Source organism: Mastigoproctus giganteus, chromosome 4, assembly GCF_048544385.1.
Source record: "Mastigoproctus giganteus isolate SK-2022 chromosome 4, ASM4854438v1, whole genome shotgun sequence".
Taxonomy (NCBI): Eukaryota; Metazoa; Arthropoda; class Arachnida; order Uropygi; family Thelyphonidae; genus Mastigoproctus; species Mastigoproctus giganteus.
The window spans coordinates 111,351,450-111,371,340 of record NC_143578.1 but is presented as its reverse complement, the minus strand read 5'-3'; the positions used below and the strand labels follow the sequence as shown (position 1 = coordinate 111,371,340).

Genomic DNA, 19,891 nt, shown 5'->3' with positions numbered 1-19,891 from the left:
AATTCATCTCCAAAAAAGTGTCGAAAGCCACGTTTTGGCACTCTTTGGGACCTCATCGGTGGGAGAGTAGGCATCGCAAGTTGAAGTCTTTATAGTTGCTTGAAAAGGGGAAAGAAGTATTTTCAAGGTAATGCAGTCGTAGGACAATCGAAAAGAATACTGCTAGATTGGCGAGAGAGCTAGATGGTAAAGAAAAATGAGGGTGTAGTATTGCATTCTTCACCTCACTAGTTAAGGCTCAAATAGTGTTCAAACAGAACCGTGTGTAAGACAAAAAATAATTTATTGTGCTTCAAATACACGTATTTAAAGTAGATGAACAGTTTCCATCCAGATGGAATAAATCATGATTATCACAGCTACGATTTACCCAGTCATTTAATTTGAATATACTTGTTAATAAATAAAGAAATATTTATGAAATAGAGTAAAAATATACTTTATTTTCTTCAGAGAATTCTCCGCCTTTTAATCATTACTAATGACCTTCACATACCGATTTTTCTACCTCTCCAATTCATTTCCTTGAAATTCAGTTGATGACAACCAAACGTAGATTAATTTCAAATATGTTTACTCGTCCAGAGTATGTAATTTCCCTTAGACATACTGTACGTTCTCTTAATTAACATTCGTTCAAGTTGAAGCGATCGAAAGGAAGCTGCTATTACTCTGTGCACATTATTAAAGCAGAGAGAAAAACAACAGGTGGCTCAGGATCACGTGGCTTCTCACTCCGTACTAACGCTATGATAGAGAAGTCCTGGTGAGTAACCTTGAGCCGCCTGTTGTCTTTTTCTACTATATTTAAGAAAACTACATCTGCCGTCATAAGTAATAAGGCTCATATCACTGGCGTACATCTGGAAGAATTTTAAGAGGTGTTCAGATTGACTAATTTAGTTATTTCGATTGCAGCTCGCTCTATGACATTAAATTGCTGAATTCTTCTCACCGATAATTCTTTCCATGCCACTCGAATGCGGCATCTTTTTCTTCTCGCACGAAAAATTGGTACAAAAGTCTTCTCCACATAAAAAGGGGACATTACTATGTCAAAAATCATTCGACAATAAATAAAAACAATCTAACACTACTCTTCCATTCGTCCGATTAAATGTTACATTATGGGTACATTTGCTTCTACTAAAGACACTTAACGAATGACACAAAAATAATAACATGAATATTAGTCACACCACTACACAGAAATATACAGAATTATTGTCCAAAACTGTTAACTATTGATTGTCCATTGGTTGAAGCCCTCTGCTGGCATTCGGTCATCGACAGTACAGGGAGAGGATCCACAGGGGTAGAAGGGCAGTGGTTAGTGTGCGAGTCGCTCCTCTTGATACAGATGCGGCAGCCTCCATCTTTTTTCCACTTCGGGAACTGTCTGCAGTACCTGATATGCCAACTTCTTTCCATGAACCCACTGAAACAAATAGAAAATACCTTTTAAATTTTCTGGTAAATTATTTGGCCACTTACAATGCAGCAGAAATTACTGCATAGCTACCCTCAAACTTCGTGTACTCTTTCTGAAATCTTTCCTTCTCCTCATCCTTAGAAACGCGATCTTTAACTGCTAAAGAAAGTAATATCACGCGCTTATAGTAAGCTTCGTTTTGAAATACTGCGTTATACTTCTTGTAGTTGGAGTTCTTTAACCGAATTGCGAATGAAAGTGGTTTGAATATGTTTTTCGCCCTCGATAAGTGTTTTGGGAATTGTAGAGGAAGATCCCAAAGAGTGGCAGACAACGTATATTTATTAGCCTCTTGAGTATCATCGTTTTGGTGTTCTTAAAATAAACCAATCCAGTTTTACTGTACCTCTGAAGTCCCTCGAGTTTACCACCACCCCGTTGTGTACCTCACCGGCTATTAATATTCATTCTAGGGCGCTTCACGGTACACTCCTAGCGTTCTCTGCTTCTTTCTTTTTTTCTTTTTTTTTTTTTCGCCAGGAATGTGCGATTTAATTTAATTCGTTGCTGCTGGCAACTAGTACAAACACGTGCCCGCCTGCCCATTACTAACTCCACGCTTAGTGAACACACAGCGAGGGCGCTGCCCTCGTTTTTACACCGCTGTCAAAGTTGAAGGCGCATCTTGGAATCCATTACACTTTCTGCTATCGACGTTTGAACTGAACCTTCGCCTCGCTAAATGACATGTTTCCGAACAAAAAGTTGCGCCTGTTATGGCGGTTATGTGGTTTGTTGGGATTGGGATTCCCTCCCCTCCTTCTTTATTCACTCTTCGTGGTATTCTGAACTAGAACGATTGTTTAGAGACGAGAGAGAGAGAGAAAAAAAAAAAAAACAAACAACACAGTAAAACCAGTTTGATTGCCTTTTTGCTAACCATAAGATTTAATATTAAAGTAAGGTCTGCGCCTGCGTATATTCGATGGGGGGAGGGGAAAGATTTTTCCTGAAATGAATTGAGTAATTCATTCTTAGGGTACCTTAATTAAAAACCAACTATACAAATGAGCTATGCGCTTTTGATTAAAAATAAAAAATGTTTGATCAATAGAGACACAAATGCACGCTCATTTCGGAATAAATCTTAATATTTATCGTTGATCTGATCATTGCTAAAATGCATGATGCGCATAATTGACTGTCAGGCAGAGGCTCTGCCCAGTTAGCCTTTGTTCGCACTCTAATGATCATGCGAGTGGAGGGAGGGGGGGGGGGAATAGTATGAGAGAGAGATCAACTCATCACAGTAACTCCATACTGTACTATCCACATACAGCAATTGATGGCAATTATTTTATATATTTAATAATCTACTTTTTGGTCCACTCAGAAGAAGAGTGCCAATGAAGGTATCGAGAGAAAAGTCCTGCAGATGGCATCAGTATATTTGGTCTCGATTTATTGTTTATTTATTGGACAAAAAACCTGGGATTCCTGGAGAAAAAATCCTGGAACTCTTCGCTGAGACCGAATATTGTAGAGGAGGAAGTCCACAAAAATTCCATCGACTGGATTCGAAATGAGGGCTATTCCACCGGGAGAACGGTAGTTATGTTCACTGTATTACCGCGAAAGCACCCACCCGGGTTGTAACCATCACCACCAGCTTCTTCATATACTGGAAGTGGCCTTCATATACAAACTTATTACTGAATTTTACTTCTCTCGAACTTAGCATTGTACAAATTCAATTTACAAACACATACAATGAAAATGTACTTTTGGACGTGTTAATCACTTAAATCCTATGTTGAATCCAATCGAGAACTAGTATTTGGATGCATCAGAGAAAGGTATCAAGAGAGAGTTGCTCAGAGTCAATGGATGGGGTTAATTGTTAAAAATTACGTTTTCTTTCTCGAATTTTCTCTAAATGGATGAAAAACCTGGGATTCTCTGGCTAAAAAATATAATTCTTTCTCTACCTGTCGCTTGTTTACAGACTCGGTGTAATGACACACAGAGTCTGTAAACAAAAGCGGTGTGCAATGGACGCGAAAAACCCCGCGGCTCAGACGTAAAAGGGGAAAGGAAACGTCTTAATAATGTTGAGTTTCAAAACAGAGTGTGACTTAGGATACTACTGCACGTTACCGAGTGAACGGTCAGACACAAGTGCAGTATATTTCAAAATGTATGTGGGGAGAAGTTAAGGGCGCAGTCGAACGAAAGCTAGAATACACATTTTTTTTTTTTTTTTTTTTTTCAAGGGAGATCCCGAATAGTTTCGAGGGCCCTCTCTCCCACTCTGCTATCAACTATTAAAAAATGAAACTTCTTAAATACTTACTTATTGCACTACTTCTCAAACGTTCTTTTAAAGTAGTGCTTGCTAAACCTTTTTGACACTGACACACTATGTAAGTAATGAAAATAATTCGACACCCTACTTAGCATTTTACTCAAAACCCTACCCCCTACTACTTTTTTCCCCTTTTAAATTGATGGTGAATGTAACTATACGCAACTTCCTTTGTTTCGGGCCAGAAACATGCAGACGACAACAGCAAGAGACAAGAACGATGTGCTGGTGACTACAGATGACCTTCAGCTTACCAAAGGTCATCCGAAATAGACTACGTTTGTTATTAGCTTTTAAATATAAGTATTCTGAGCTTATACAATTTAAAAAATAATAAAGAATTTGATTTTGTGTTGTTGCATTGCGATTCTAACCAGTATTAAAATTTTCTTTAGGTAAGCCACGTCCCAAACCATTGGTTTGTTCTCAAACTGTGAAGCTCACTGCAAGAGAAGTGCGAAAAAAAAAAAAGTAAGTTGCTCTACAAAACTTAATTAAATAAATTCCTTTTTAATTATAAAATTAAAATAAAAAATTGCCAAATACCGATGACATTTCTAATAGTCTTTCAGCCTATTAGGCCTATATTTTTAAAGGTTTTGGATAAGCAAAATCAGATTTACTGAGAAAAATTAACAAACAGAATCAAGTGGCAATATGGTATTCACAACCTTCCCATTAATCACTGTTCTAGTAAACAAAAACGAACCCTGATTTCTCAACATGGACACTTACAATCAGTAAATCGCGACGTACCGTTGGCAAGATGTTCTGGGTTCGCATTGTTTGTATTAAGATAAAAACAAAAACAAACCCAGAACATGTCGGAACCTGTTCCAGTCACATGGATTTTTACCTTACGCGATTTGTCAGTTCAGTTGCATATTTGACCTGGTGCGCGTGTTATCATTACTTTGCTGTTAGCTGTCTTGAACTGCAACATCGATGAACTATTGAATCAATGGCTTCTGTGCCATCCTTGACATGGAATAGACATTTGAGACACATCTACTACTATTCAAAAATTGTCCAGCACGCGAAAAGTTTTATGTTAAATTAACTTGTTCTGTATAGATTGTCATTTCTGGTAACCCGTGCTACTGAAAATATTTATTATGTTTACTGAACCTTTTCCTTCGTCCATGCTGGAATTAGAAAGAAAGAAGAAGATGGTAAGTCTTTTGCCAGGGGGCTGTGCAACTGTAAAAGCTACGGCGACTTCAAGTCTGAGAGGGTTTCGAGATAAGGGCATGTGGTCCTGTTTCAAAAATCTGTGTATAAAGATAATTAGTCCTCATTGAGTATAATAAATATCAAATCTTGTACGTTGACAAACAAATAATAGCATCATTTAGAAACTGCAGATAGCAATTTAGCTGGAAAATATGGCGCGACTTTTTATACAACGAAAATTAAAAACACTTAAGAACAAATAGTTTTTTTTCGAAGTAGGTTAACTTAATGTATCTTCGAAAGATTTTTTTAGCTTTTTACTAAGCTACACATGGGATTGCAAAATGCAAACCGTCTCAAGCATTGGATAGAAATGGAAAGAAAACCTTCCTCACCAATAAAAAGCATTGGATCCATGAGTAACATGTATTAGACTTACCGAGGGACACTTGGAAAGCCCCTAAAAGAGGGCTTAGGGTCATGATATTTTTCTCAATCTTCCTAACCGTTCATGGTTTAAATATCATCATCATGACGTGCATATCTCACCTTTAATCGCTATTCAATGTGATTGTCAAAAGCAGACATGCGCAGTATTTGAGATAAAATCACCACTTGGCTGAATCGGATAATAATTTTTTTTTGGCAGTGACTTTACATGAGCTCACGTCTTTGTGACATTTTTTGGGAACATTAGCATTCTTAATTAGAGAAGCGATACACATTAAGTGGCAAATTAAGTTTATTTAGTGTTTTATGAAGAAACCATTTTGAAAAACACTTTTCTGATGCCAAATAGACCAAGAAACCCCTTGACATCCCTCTTCGGGTGCCGTGCAAAATCTTTTTCAGTGACCGGAAAGGAGCAGTTGTTGCAGTGGCAATTAATATCCCCTCACCTACTACGTAATATATTCCAGGAAGGGAGAGAAGACATTGCATCAGAAAATTTAAACATTTAGTGGAACCTCAATGATATAAAAAATACTATTTTTAAAGAGAAACTTTCTTTTTTATTATTAGTATGAAAATAACTGTTATTGTCTGTATAATTCTTCACTTACCTCCACTTTTACCGGGATAATCCCTGTACGACACGAAAGGGGTTGATTTAGAAGAATGGTTCTCTGCTGAAGGAGAGTTTGTGCCAAGGTCTGTTGCATTGTTCCCTGTTGTGCCTTCAGGGCCGTGCAGTTGGGATATGTCACTGCTTTCAACAGCTTTATTTTCTTCAGATGGCATTGAGACTACCTTAGATTCATGGCCAGCTGTCACTTTTGCCTCCTCTGCTCCTCGTACTTCTGAAATTGAGATGAAATGAAAGTTAAGGTAATGAACTATAAGGCTGAATAAAAACCAGTCACATAAGTTTGGCCTCCAAATTTTAATAACCTTTTGTACATTGGACAGCCCTTCAGACTGAAAAATGCACAAAAAACTTGATTTGCGAATCAGCAGGCTTAGGTATTGTCGTTACAATACCTAATACAAACGACTGTGATCTGACAGTGGCGCAGCTCATAAGCCCTGACAGTTCGGCTGTCTCATAGTAACACCTAATTGAGCTGTGAACATTTCGAAAACAGAAAATACGAGGGGGATATCAAAAAGTTCGTACCCTTACCTAGAAATAATAGCCGTAGAAAGGTGAAACTGCACAGGAACTTTAATCCTTTTCTATGTACTCCATGTATAGTAACACATTTCTTCCATCTGTGGATCAGTTGTTTAATGCCTCGATCACAGAAGTCCGCACTTTTTGCCTGAAACCACGATTCCACTTAATTGATGACTTCTTGAGACGAATCAAAGCGGCGTCCACGCAATGGTTCCTTCATTTCTCGAAGCAGGAAGAAGTCTGACGGTGCCAGGTCAAGAGAATAGGGTGGGTGCTGCAGTGGCGCAAATCCAACAGTTGGTGAGAACATTGCATTCGATATTGCTTCTGCAAAGGCATCAGCAATCTTGGAACCCATCGTGCGGAGACCTTAGACATTTGCAGATGGTCATCTAAAATGCTGTGGGCAGACCCATAACTAATTTCCACTGCATTTGTGATTAAATGAATTGTCACACGTCTGTCACTCAGCCCCAGCTGCTCAACCTTTGCAACTGTCTGCGGATGGCCTTCCTTCTCTTGGATCGTCAAAGACACTTGTACGACCGCACTTGAACTCCCGTTTCCACTTTTTTAGTGTCATAGGATGGACAATTCTGCCCATACACAGCTTTCATTTCTTCCTCAATTTCCTGAGCTTTCTTGCCCCGCAAATGCAGGAACTTGATCACTACTCGATACTCCACTTTGTCAACCATAGCGTCCTTCCTCAGATTCCGGGCTCCACCTGTGGTGTACGATCACCTATGGGAATGAAATTTCACATGTTAGGTATTGAATATGTAGACAACTTATATGAAAAACGGCATCTTCCTACTGTTGTTTTATCTAGGTAGGGGTACGAAATTTTAAATACCCCTTCGTACTAGCGAAAGAGAGAGAGAGTTCTTGGTTAATTAAATTATATTTAAGGATGAAGACTACTCGTAGAAGTACAGCGCAGGCCACAACTGAAGGAAATTCAGAAGTCTCCAGAAAAATAACTGTTTCACTTTTACGTATCATTGCAATGCCCAGTTTCCAGATGGAAAAATCTTCATTGCTAACTAAAGAACAACTTAATCAACCAATTAGGTCTATCTTAATAGATCTCGGGAAGTTGCTTTGGGCGTCTTCTCAAGAAGATCGACCACCACAAAGGCCTTACTGAGCTGAAAAAGGTACTAAGAAATGTGGAAAATCCTTCCAACAAGACATTTCTAGAGAAGGTACCCGAATGAAAGATGTCCGAAGGGACAATTGGGTTCCCAGGATTATAATTCTGTTCACACGACAAATAACCACTGACTTCAAAGTATTGTTTTTTTAGTTAATAAAATCCTCAAGATTGGTTTATATTTGAATTCATTACATCACGAAATGTGGACAGAATTTTTAAGAGAAAACTTCATACCCGGTAAAAATTTCAATGGCGTTCTGATACGGATACGGTGATGGGTGGATCGAATGCGATGTTTTGTAGGGCCGAGTCGACAAGTTGGAATAATTTTCTGCACTCTGACTCTTAATTAAACAGGTATCGTTTTTGGTGTTAAATGTACTGACGCATGTAAAATAAAATCCACAGTTTGCAGCATGTTATCACGTGAAAATTCGTCTGTTTTTTTCTCTGCATGCAAATTTGTAGTCTTTATGATGACGCTCGAGGTTAGACTTTTTTATAAATGAAACCGATTTCGAATAAATAAGGCCTACTATTGTTCACTGCAACAAATTGGCAGGTAGTAGAGCAGAGTCGTGGTTTCTATAATTAGGTGATAGTAAGCTGCGCACGCAGATTTCATGAAGTAGAATATAGCGCTAATAACTCTGATTTTTAACTGATGAAATCGGACTCTGTTCACCATTGCCCCAAAGTTCCCTTCATAGAATCTCGGAGCTGTTGCTAGGACTTAATATAAGTCCGCAATTAACGATGAAGTCATCATGAAAAAAATGAAAAATTTTCGAATATGAATCCATCAGTCAGATTAATTTTGATACATTAAAATTATTTAATATTTTTCTTAAAAAATTGACTCTGCTATTTTATGTCACTATAAAAAAACAATTAGATCAACAAAGTTTATATGATACAAAAATTAATGGTTTTAAAATTATGGGTCATGCAAATGAGGTTTTCTTTCGATCTCGGCCTTAATCTCCTCTTCTAAACAGATACTAATTCTCCAAAAATCTCAACTAAGGCCAATGCCCCCTCCCCATCCCTGAATGTTGTTCCCACATCTCATGTAGCACCCAAAATCTCTCTTATCCATGAGACCTGGGTCGTCCAACCAACGCACATTGACAAGCCATTCTAGTTTTACAAATTAATAATTATTGAACTTATTTGAAAAATAAGAAACACACACTATTCCACTTTTACTGCCAGAATTTACGACTCCAGTTTTTCCACCAATTAGCATCAGTTCATTGCTGGTAGGTGGCGATGATAGTCATCTCCTCATGACCTTACTTCTGTAAGGACAGATAGCTGTTCGTTAACCTATCTTAAATTTATTTTTATGATTTAAAGTGTTTATTCTTTTACACAGTAGCAAAAAGTAGATGGCATGTGACGAACCAGGCGAGAGGAGGAATGACTGATTGAGTCCCTTTAAGAGTCCAACTTTATAGTTTTTGTATGTTTTTTTTAAACTTATTATTCTTAAAAAATCTGCGATTTCTTTAACCTCTTGATTTGCCTTGGGTGATTTCTGATTCGGCCCCTAGGCTGCACGTTGGTTGTTATTCCCAACGACCACCCAAAGAGGGTGGTTGTTGTCTATAAGATTAATGACGCGTCTCGTACAAACTCTCTCTCTCTCTATCACACAGTTCTCCCTGCTGTCTTTCAAATAGTCCAAACGCCCCTGAACTAGTCCAACATCCATTCAAAATTTGTGATCACCAATAGACAAGCTTAACTCCCTCTTGTTTTAGATTGCGTCGTGTTTTAATGCATCGTGCGCTTATCCTAAAGGATTGTAATTGAGAACTATCGTTTATTATGCAAAATAAACGAGAATTGTATGCATTTTCTGTGTATAAATATTTTGTAAAGTCAATAGTAATTATCGATTAAATTTCATCTGTTTCTTGAAGACTCCCCTCTCTCTCTTCCACCCCAATTTTCGTCAAAGGAAGCAGACTATAATGATCGAATTATGCTGTGATTTTTCCTGTTTTCTCTAGTATTTTTAACGCTCATAATTAGATAAATCACGTGCTTTTTCTGGCACTGAAAATATGTTCATATTTCAAACGAGTAAGATTGTTTTCGTAACCATAGTAATTGTCGCGAAATGTTCTTTGGCTGTTGACTTTTACCCTTAAAAGCTTATTTAAATAGTTCTCGGAATCAGCTCGGCTCTATTGATTATCACGTAAATCTATTTAAAGCCTGTCATCACAATAGGGTCCATATTTGCTGAACAGTTTCATCGCATTACCACTATTGTATGGGGCTAGGAATGGAAGCTTTTGACGAGTATTTAAGTACCCTTAAGAGTCAACGCACTCTCTGCTGATGCAGCGTTTACGATCAGTGGGTTTCCGCACAATATGCAATAAGGTCTGACTTCGATTTCCATCCAGACGAGAAGATATTTTTATGGACTTTTTATTTTTAAACACAATCCAGGAGTTATTCGGTCCTGGGCTACTGATGCATGGTTTTTCATCCAGTAAGCAGGAAATCTGATCACAGAATGCACGCTATTTACTGACAATACGTTTATGCCTCATTATGACCATTGGCTCCAGACAGCTCGGAGCCGGTGGATATCTGAACCTTTTTTTTATTATACAGTTTAAATGGAGAAATAGCGATTAATGTTCGAATAATCGGTCTTAAATGGAATGCGTGTGAGGATATGTCCAGAATGCGATGCTGAAATAAATTGTGGTTCTATCCATGTTTCCTATTTATTTCCAAACTTCATAAGTACAGTAAAATGGTTTTTAAAGGATTGTTCATCGTCTTGTCAGGTGTCTTCTAAGCAGTTGTTGACCAATTTCAATCTTTCTCCAACATCGCTTGCCTTTATCGAATCTAAAAGCCCAGTCTGTGGAGGAGCTGTAATTTCCATACAAAGAATAAATTCGTGCAAGATGCATTCAGAATCTTCATAAAGATATTCCATTTAAATCCCACTTGACAAACAACTGAATCAACAAAACATTAGAATACTGGGAGGAAGGAGGTTCCAAACTGTAGCGGTCAACTTTCTGATCGTATGGGCCCATTCCGAAGATGAAGAAAGTGAAAAACAAAGTCCCGTTTAACTTAAGTGTGATGTTCTGAATGTTCATAGCTTTGTCTGAGGTAGCCGAGTGGTGAATGCAAGAGTGGGGTAGTGCGCACATTTGACTTGATAGTGTTCCGAGCCACAAGGAATTGTGGAATATTGTTAATCGTTGTATTCGTTGTCAAATTGATTAGTCTTAAACTCATCTAACCTGTTGTAGGAGTATAAACAGAACATTTGGAACGAAACTACTCTTTTTCACGTTCAGCCAAAACTGAGTATAGTGTATACCTGACGAAAGTTATTTTATTTATTACTTTTCTTTAAACTAAAACCGAAAGCGTCGTTAAGTTTTCGGTGAAGAGATGTCAGTATGTTTTAAATTATGATAATATGCAAATTAGGTGTAACTACACCAATTTTACGAAGTGGACTTCGGAAAAGATAGCGTGACTCAAAGTTGCTTTGGATTTAAACTTCGGAATTTGATGGCGATACAGTCAGGTTGGTTGGATTTTACGAGCAATTACTCGGTGGTTAGAAATGAAGGGCAAATGACGCTCGTAAAAAAAAAAAAAAAAACCTTACAATGCGTGCCGTTAATTACAGAGATCCAATAGAATGGAAGCAATCAACTCGCCAGTTTGCCCTATTATAGGTAGTTGTCTGAATTATAATAGGCGAGAGCAGTGCCGCTTGAGCCAATTATCGAACCCTAACGGCTGCTGTCCATTGGTCCTATTATTACAGTACTTTGTATTGTATTTTGGGAGAATGGAACTGAGAGAGAGATAAAGAAAAATAATGGCTCAAGTCCCAATATGAAATTGATCAAAACAGTCATAATTCGTTCGTGATATTCTTTTCAAGTCAAACGCAAATTCTTTTTTGAATCCAGATTGAATTTATTCTATTTTCTAAATAAAATGAAAAAATGAAACTGAATAATAAAGTAAAGTGAGGAAAAAAAAATTCTCTTTTAAAGAGAATACAAGAAACTTCGCCGTATTTAGCAGTCACGCGAGCTTGAACCACGGTCACTCAAAGCCCCTGTACTTGTGCACCCGCCCCCCAGCCACTCGGTTACGGCGACTTAATATATATAGAGATAACTTGGCAACGTTCGAATTACTTGAAATACCCCCCCCCCCCCACTACTGTCGAAACTATATAAACAATGCGTACGAAATAGAATTTGAGCCAGAAGAACATCCACACGGAAGGCAAATAACGCACTTCCGTTGCTGAGTTGAGTTATAATTTTACAATATATATATCTCGCTCTTCCCCTAAGATCTTTAAAAGTTAATACGCTACGGTTACTAATACAGTATTTTGATGTGCCCAACTTAAAAGGCGATTTTCATTTGAAATAATCTCAGCACCCACTTTGTCACGACTGATGTGTGTACTTCGGTAATATAATGCAGGTTTGCAGAGTGTAAGGTGTTTTTGAAAGGCCTTGTCTAACTTGAGGAGTGTATTCTACTAAGCGTGGGGACGTAAAAAAGTTCATATGGACCATAGGTCTGGAAACGTTTCCCTTCCCAGTTTGTCTGATTTTTGTTTCGTAGAATGTAGAAATGGACGGCTGTCAAGTTGAAAATTTTTTTTTTTTATGGCTGTAAGTGATTGATGAGAACTTTCTTTTTTGTTTACATCAGAACAAGTGTTCGAAATGGCCTCACTGAGCAGCGATACACGTCCCAGAGCATATTCTCATAGCTTGTCAAACACGTTCGAAAATTTCCGGAATGTCCCGAATTGTTTGACAACTCTCTATGATCCGTTCTCGGAGAACTTGTGCAATAAGAACTAGGATAACGTAAAAACAAAGGCTTAGTCTCCATAAGAAGAAATCCAATAGATTTAAAGCGGCAGACCATACAATTGGTCCATCTCTACAATCCGGCGGCCAGGATAGTTATTATCGATAAATTCTCGAGCAGTGACGCTGAAATGTGCCGGAGCTCCATCATGCAAGAACCGAATTTTATGGCGTGTTTCCAGTGGAACTCCTTCCAGAAATGCGGATAGTTTCTCCTCTTCCAAGAAATTCCTCTAATCATAGAATAGATCCTATGAAAATGGACCAGTCAGGACCAATGAAACTAGGTTGATGTTCTCTTGATGCTGATTCTGTTGTGACCGGGTGATAACATGAGGATTTTCCTGTATCCATTGGTGATTGCTGTGGCCTCTCTTGTGAATGGTGATTCATCCGCGAAAAGTACACAATGGAGAAAAGAAGGTCCAGCAAAGTTGCAGAAACCGTTGACAAAACTGATCTTATGGATGAAAACCATCTTGTTAGGAGGCCTGCACTCTCTATACCTGATAAGGGTGGAGTTTTTATTCACGAAGAATTTTCCACATAGTTAAAGGCGCAATACCTAATACTCAATCGTGTCCTCTACCTGTTACTCTAAAGCAGGTATTCGGACAGTACCAAAGGTGAGAAGAATCCTGTCTCTCGAAGACGCCAATGGATGGCTGAAAAAGTTTCTCTGGCTGGACATAGTCAGTGCGGGAAGGTTTAATGGTTTATACGCTGAGCTTCACTGATGTTCTGTTCGCTCGTCCATTAGTGAAATTAATGTCCGCCATTTCAGCGTTAAGAGTATCAATTATTCATGGTCAAAGTAAGAAATAACACGTGGGTTGAAAACAACAAGAATACTGGTTACCCTTGCAAGTAATTTCAGGACAGCTTATTCTGGACCAATGTCCAAATGAATTTTTTTCATCCTAAACATTTTCAAAACACCCTGCATATTAGCACACGCTTCTTGATTAGACGGGGTTCGAACTCGTGACCACCAAATACGAAGGATGCGGAAGGTCAGGGAATAACTACCACATCCCCAGCCCGAATAAAGGGTGAGGGTTGGCGTCAGGAAGGGCATCCGGCCGTAAAAATTGCATGTCAAAAAATAAAATAAAACGCTGACCCCATATAATAATGGGAAAAGGGGAGGACAAAAAAAAAAAAAAAAAACTAGTATATACGCACTTAATGAGTTTGGTGGGACTGTAAAGAATTTTGTCGTCTACGTACAGTAACATCTCACTTTTAGAGAAATCAATCAGCGATCATTAATGCAAGTATTAAAGAGTAAAAACACCAGTGAAGATCCTTGAAGGACACCGTGCTGAATGAAATTTCCTTCTGGGAAATTCCGTTAAATGATATACGTACGCTTGGGTATAATCATACGATCAGCATTAAAAAAAAAAAAAAAAAAAAAACACAGTAATTAGGAACCGCAAATATGCGTCCTCCCCGCTTAGTATGTTCGAATTAGGCTTAATTGTTGTACAGAGTCGCCATTTTTAAGTTTTCTTGGACATTTTTCTACTCACTTCTGAAATGGTTTGAAACAAACTGATTTTGGGAAGTTCTCTGGAATTTTTTCGAGATTACAGTACTAACCACTGCATACACGGGAAAACGGCCAATACCCAGAAGGACATCTCTGTGTTCTCATCGAGGATTATCTGGCCATAAAACACAATTTCAATCATTTCTAGAGACTTAATGCTACACGAGGGAAGGGGTTTGAAAGGATTTTCTAAGGAGTTGCAATCAATTCTGACATCGCTTTGATCTCTGATTGCGACAAGGTCCGTTTTCAGTTGACTGAACGCTGGACAAAAAAGACTGGCACGTTTGTTCAGCTTAAAGTACACTGAAATTCTTTGCTCTTTCAGCGAATTTCAGTTTATCGTTAAAAATCTCGGTTCTTTACTTAATGATGTTTCCTCAGCACTAATATACAGACCACTCTGCGAATCAGCACTATACACACAAATCGTAAGATCAGGAGCTTCTGTTAATTGTTTCTTGGATGACATTGTAAGTGATGTGAATAATAATCCTTAACATACATCTGAGATTTCTTGGACTGTTGAAAACTAAAGGGCCACTGATTACAGATGACTTCGCCAAATAATCACGTGCGTGCTGAGGCTATTAAAGATGTTACGCGGATGTAGAAACATTTTCTTGCTTCCCAAACTACCTTGTTCGTTAAGAATAAGATATGAAAGAAAAGATGTTCGTCACGCCCTAACCTTGCAATCCTTTTTTTGACTTGCTCAGAAGCGGTAAGATTATCTCAACTTTTTTTTTTTCTTTCGGGAAGATGAAATAAATGACCCCTTCCGCCCTCCCCAGTCTTTCTTGCCTCGAGTGATCAATAGTAGGCATCAGTGGCACGCCACCACGCACGAACAAAACCAGAGGATATTTGCGGGTCACGGAATCCAGTCCATCGAAACCTGTGGACAGAACCAACCCGCTTTTCTGCTTACGGAGGTTAACAGGATACAAGGCGGACGCATCTTTCCGCGGAGTAACAGCAAAAGAAAAGAAAGGCGGGTTAGAGCGTGAATGTCGTCCGAATTCAGGTCGTGTAACGTTTCGAGCTGTTGCGAGTGTGTGACCAAGGGCACGGGGGGAGGAGCAGCAGCCCTCACTTCCTGTGCCGAGAGAAACGTATCGGCGAATCCTCCCTTATCGCGCATGTTAGGCGACCGTGGACAATGGCAGGAAGACGAACACGCATGAGCTTCTTTCTGCACGTTTCATCGAAGGTGTGGTCGACACAGAGTCCGGGATAATCTCCCTCGCTGGTCAGGGAACGTGATACTTCTGGGACATACTTGGAAAAGATTTGCTTCACTGCTAAGCTTAAACCAGAGAGAGAGAGCGAGAGATGAATCCATGCGAACAGATGTTACCTTAGTTTGACATAATGTTATGCAACATGGCGTTCGATGGAATACTTGACTTAACGATATGTGCTACGCTTTATCTACGTTATTTGCTTCTTGTACGTTCTCATACTTTTGAGTACGGAGTTTGTGATGGGTTGTGTGACTGCGCAGATTCAAAATTTCCTTGCTGTAATTGCAGTGGATATTGTAGATCTATCCCAACCAGTACTTTCGCTTCCGTTTATTTCTTAAATCCAATATTAGGATAGTCACGTGACGGTTTAGTATTAGAACGTGTGTAATTGACGCAAGAAGTCCGACTTTTTATGCATCTTCCGGAAAAATAATAAATAAATAAAAATAAAATAACGTAAAGAGAAATGTTTCGGTTATTGATAAGAGTTCGCATTCCTTTCGTTCAATGATTTGCGAGCTGTGAATCGTTTTTGGAATTTTCAGAAGTGTACGAAGGTAATCGGACTCCCTGACCTTTCCCGTGATTTGAGTGCGATTTAAAATGCTAATATTTTCTACCATTATCTCATAAAGATTGCACAACAGCTTGCAATCGTAACTTGCCAAAATTTCCATTACTCTGTTTTATTTTGACAGATGTTAAATTGTCCAATGAAGGAACAAGAAAGAAACAAACTACGCCCACCCAGCCATTTACTCATAAGGAAATTACCACGAAATGCTTCGGCGGGATGGGTTGACGAAGTGTAAGCCGAGAACTGCAACTTTCTTAGTCTCAGAAAGTAAGCCTAGGGAATTCGGTAAAGTTGGGTGTGTGGATTAATTCATCGTTTCCCCAATTTAAGCGTAATGGAGACATCTTGTGTAAGGGCTGATTCGTGGCTTCTTGCTTAGAAAGCACTATACATGTGTTCTTAAGTCCCTCCATTTTTTACCAAGAAGTTAACAAAAAGTCCCAAATAGTACACGATATAGGAGCCTCCTATTCCAATGTCCAGTTGTCACCTCGATCCTCTCCGCTCTATGGAAGATCGTGGTCATGACACCAGCTACTTAGTTAAGCCTACTTTACATATGAATACAAAATAACATTTACCTGTTCCAGAAACATCTCTTTGACCCGATACTTCAGAGCTAACCATAAACAAAACGATGCCGAACAGCGTTGCGCGCATCGTGGTTTGTTTCAGTGGGTCCTAACATCCGCAAGTTGCCAAAGGTCCTAAGATGATGCGCGCATCGTCCAAGATGCGAGCGGTCCAGGAAGCAGCACTCGAGATTTCAAATCGGACACTTCTCGGCAACGATATTTTATAACAGCTTGTTGTCGCACATCGTTCACGGCACTCACGTAATCCTGGCCAAGGTTACATCCACGTGATAACACACAGTCGGCAACAAATGGACACAACTCGCGTCGAAGTTCACTATTATGTCGTCTCGTCACGGGAGTCCAAAAACAAAAGCGCCCGCGATTGTTACTCCCCTCGGCTCATCACGTAAACATCATTCACTGCCCTTTGCCTCCTAACCTGTCCAACAACTTTTTTTTCCGCTGCTCGCTCTTCCCGCCTTAACCAATCAGGTTGTGAATGAGGCGAACATTTTTTTTTTTTTTTTTTTTTTGTGCGCAAGATCCGTACTGTCAGTACTCGTCTTCTGGCTTCGGGAATATTCTGACGAATTAGTAGGGCAAAAAGAATCTCAGTAATTCAAATGAACACGCCTCTTCTTCTTTCACAAAATGGCGACTTTAAGAGACCAAACGATCGTCGTGTTACGAACACCTTTTCCGCATAACAGCGTTGTAGAACTTTAAAAGAAGTCTCGCGACTTCTGTTCCGCAACAGAAGATTCTTAGAAAATGTTTTCGGATTGTTTGAAGATGTGGCGCCCGGGTACGCCCATTCACGCCACTTCCTACCGGAGACTGCAGGTGGTACATAGTTTCCGGGCATCTGCTAGGACTAAGACGTCAGTGACGTAAGGTGTGTTTACACTTCTGAGCGATGTAAACCAAGCGATGAATTTGTGTGTGGCGGCTGGTTGGTTGTTTATACTTGGAAAGAGCTTTCTGGGTATAAACGGCCAGGTCGTTCACCCTATCCACCCTCGTCATTCGTGAATACTGTATTTAGGTTTTGCCGTCCTTAATTGGAAACCACTGATCAGAAGAAAGCAGCAAGGTGGGCAACCGACTGCTTATCGTAAAGTTCGTCAGATAACGGTTGTCTATTTGTGATGTAGGACTCGAACCTGTGAGAACTTATTTGTAAACAGCGCTACACGACTTCCGGCAATGCGATAACTTCATTAATGAAGAATGCAGTGTTATTTTACTTCGGCGTATGATTCATTCACAGTTTCGATGATGTGGTGTTTGCTTGTTATTTTTAAACTATTAATCCAGAATTTATTTTTATTTTGTATAAATTAACATTCTGGGTACGCTTAGCCTTATCATGTACCCGTGTGCCAATTCCTGTTTACATATATTTAGGCGAAGTAGTTCAGTGACCTACATAAGGGTTATTGCAACACTGCCAGGGGATAATCATTTATGCAACTGTACAGTTGATGTCACCTTTAAATCCCACCAGTACTACTTTATAATTGCACTATTTTTCGGTGAAGAATTGGAACCATATAACTTTATTGAAAATTATTGCAAAGTAGGAAGAATTCCATCGATGATCTTGGTGAATTTCTTTCCACCATACCATTCCACTCACTACTTGCGTGTCTTCCTACACAAGGACATTAGAAAATTACTGAAAAATTTAAGAAATCTTCTTATGGTATTTCTCCACACCTCTTAAAATCTGTGCTCCGGAGTTAACTCCTCTATTCTGCCGTCCTTTTACACTCTCTTTCCATTGATGCTTATTCTTCTGCATTGAAATTTGCTAAACATCCGCAAAGCCCCTTTCCAGTTATCGACCCCATTGCAGTTGGACTCAATCAAATCGAAACATCCATATCAAGCCAATTCTTACGCTATTTTGAAAATGTTCATCTTATTAACAATTGCCGATATGGATTCGGTCAGGATTGATCCATTGACATGATATATCTTTGGAAAAATTCCACAAAAAAACTCAAGCAGTAACTCTTGATATTTATAAGCCTTTTAGTCATGTTTGGAATTACTGTGACCGCCCACATATTATGGAGGATGGCTCTGTTTTACAACTTGTCAGTAATGCTGGACTTCCTAAAGGTTCTGGTCTTTCATTCATTCTTTATCTCCTGTTTCTTAAAATGACCTTCTTTAACTGGAAATACTATCCATAGTTTGTGATGAGGTACACTGCTTTCCAGTTGGGCAAACCCTGTTCTTCTCAAACAGCTACAAGCTGGTATCGCGTTCTTAATGACTAAAAACATGAATAAGCTACAGAACAGAAACTAAAAGTTCCAAGCGTGAAATTGTATATAGGGTGGGAAACCCCACATCTCGCCCTAAAATGTAAGCCTTCTAGTTACTTAGTAGCATCGATGTCCGATTACTTTTGAAAAAGTGGTGTATACGCGTAATTGTTTGGTCAGAGAATCTTCATATAATTTCCTCATTCCAAAATCTGTTTTTAAATCAGCAGCCAGCCTGAGTAGTATCCTAACAACATATTTTGCAATTGATTTTGTTTGCCCTGGCGTAAAAATTTTTTCCACAGTAAGCTTCTTTTAATTACGCTCTTCAAAACTTTTTTTTTTTCCTTGTCATTAGTCTTGATGTAGCATTTCGAAAATTAAATTTCTTCTTCCTTCTTCCAATGCTTTTATTTGCATTTAACTACTTTTTTCTGTACTCTAGAGATCACGGAAATGATTTAAACATTAGTGTCACGCGAACGTGTTACGTGCATGTGTTCTCACTTCTGACTAAATAACAAGACAACAATGGCCCCAAAATACGTTTAATTTTTCACGCGGATACGAAACCAACTTTAAATATTTATTGCTTGCTTATCTGCAATTATTATATGCGTTATTGCAGTGATCCTTGACAATAAAAATGCAACGATTGCGTTTAAATGTGTGTGGAAATGTTTTTAAAGAAGAAAGTTGCCACAGGTGATGGCGTGTCTATTGTTATTTATTTGCCCATCTCTCGAAGACAAAGTCTCGATTTGTATGGAGAGCTGTTTCCACAGTCCAAAGAACGTGCCTTTTGCTGCCGTATGTCTACCTTAACAGTATTATCACGCCTATTATAAGGTCCACAACTTTGTCTTTGCGTGTAACTTCTGCTTCCTTTCTCTTCCCAAGGATTCATTCATCGCTCGACAGAAGACGGAATGCGAAACCAAAGTCTTGTCTTTAAGTTCACTAGGGAACAAATGACGCATTTAAAGTTTCTAAACAAACCCCGAACC

The 19,891-nt window shown here is 38.9% G+C and overlaps 1 protein-coding gene across 1 annotated transcript; it reads right to left on the bottom strand.

Moving 5' to 3' along the window:
• Positions 1-423: 423 nt before the first annotated feature.
• LOC150086993 (uncharacterized) lies at positions 424-17,092 on the bottom strand. The gene is made up of 3 exons (XM_090372881.1): positions 16,612-17,092; positions 6,035-6,271; positions 424-1,438 (listed from the first exon to the last, which is right to left on the bottom strand). The coding sequence occupies exons 1-3, from the start codon at positions 16,688-16,690 to the stop codon at positions 1,284-1,286; spliced, it is 471 nt and encodes a 156-aa protein (XP_090229007.1). The 5' UTR covers positions 16,691-17,092; the 3' UTR covers positions 424-1,283.
• Positions 17,093-19,891: the final 2,799 nt, after the last annotated feature.

Excerpts from the sequence above, each read along its gene's own strand:
- LOC150086993 (XM_090372881.1), bottom strand. The coding sequence starts at position 16,690 with ATGCGCGCAACGCTGTTCGGCATCGTTTTGTTTATGGTTAGCTCTGAA. Across the intron at positions 6,272-16,611 it reads AAGAGATGTTTCTGGAACAG|AAGTACGAGGAGCAGAGGAG; the intron begins GTAAATGTTATT and ends TCTCAATTTCAG. Across the intron at positions 1,439-6,034 it reads TTATCCCGGTAAAAGTGGAG|TGGGTTCATGGAAAGAAGTT; the intron begins GTAAGTGAAGAA and ends TATTTGTTTCAG.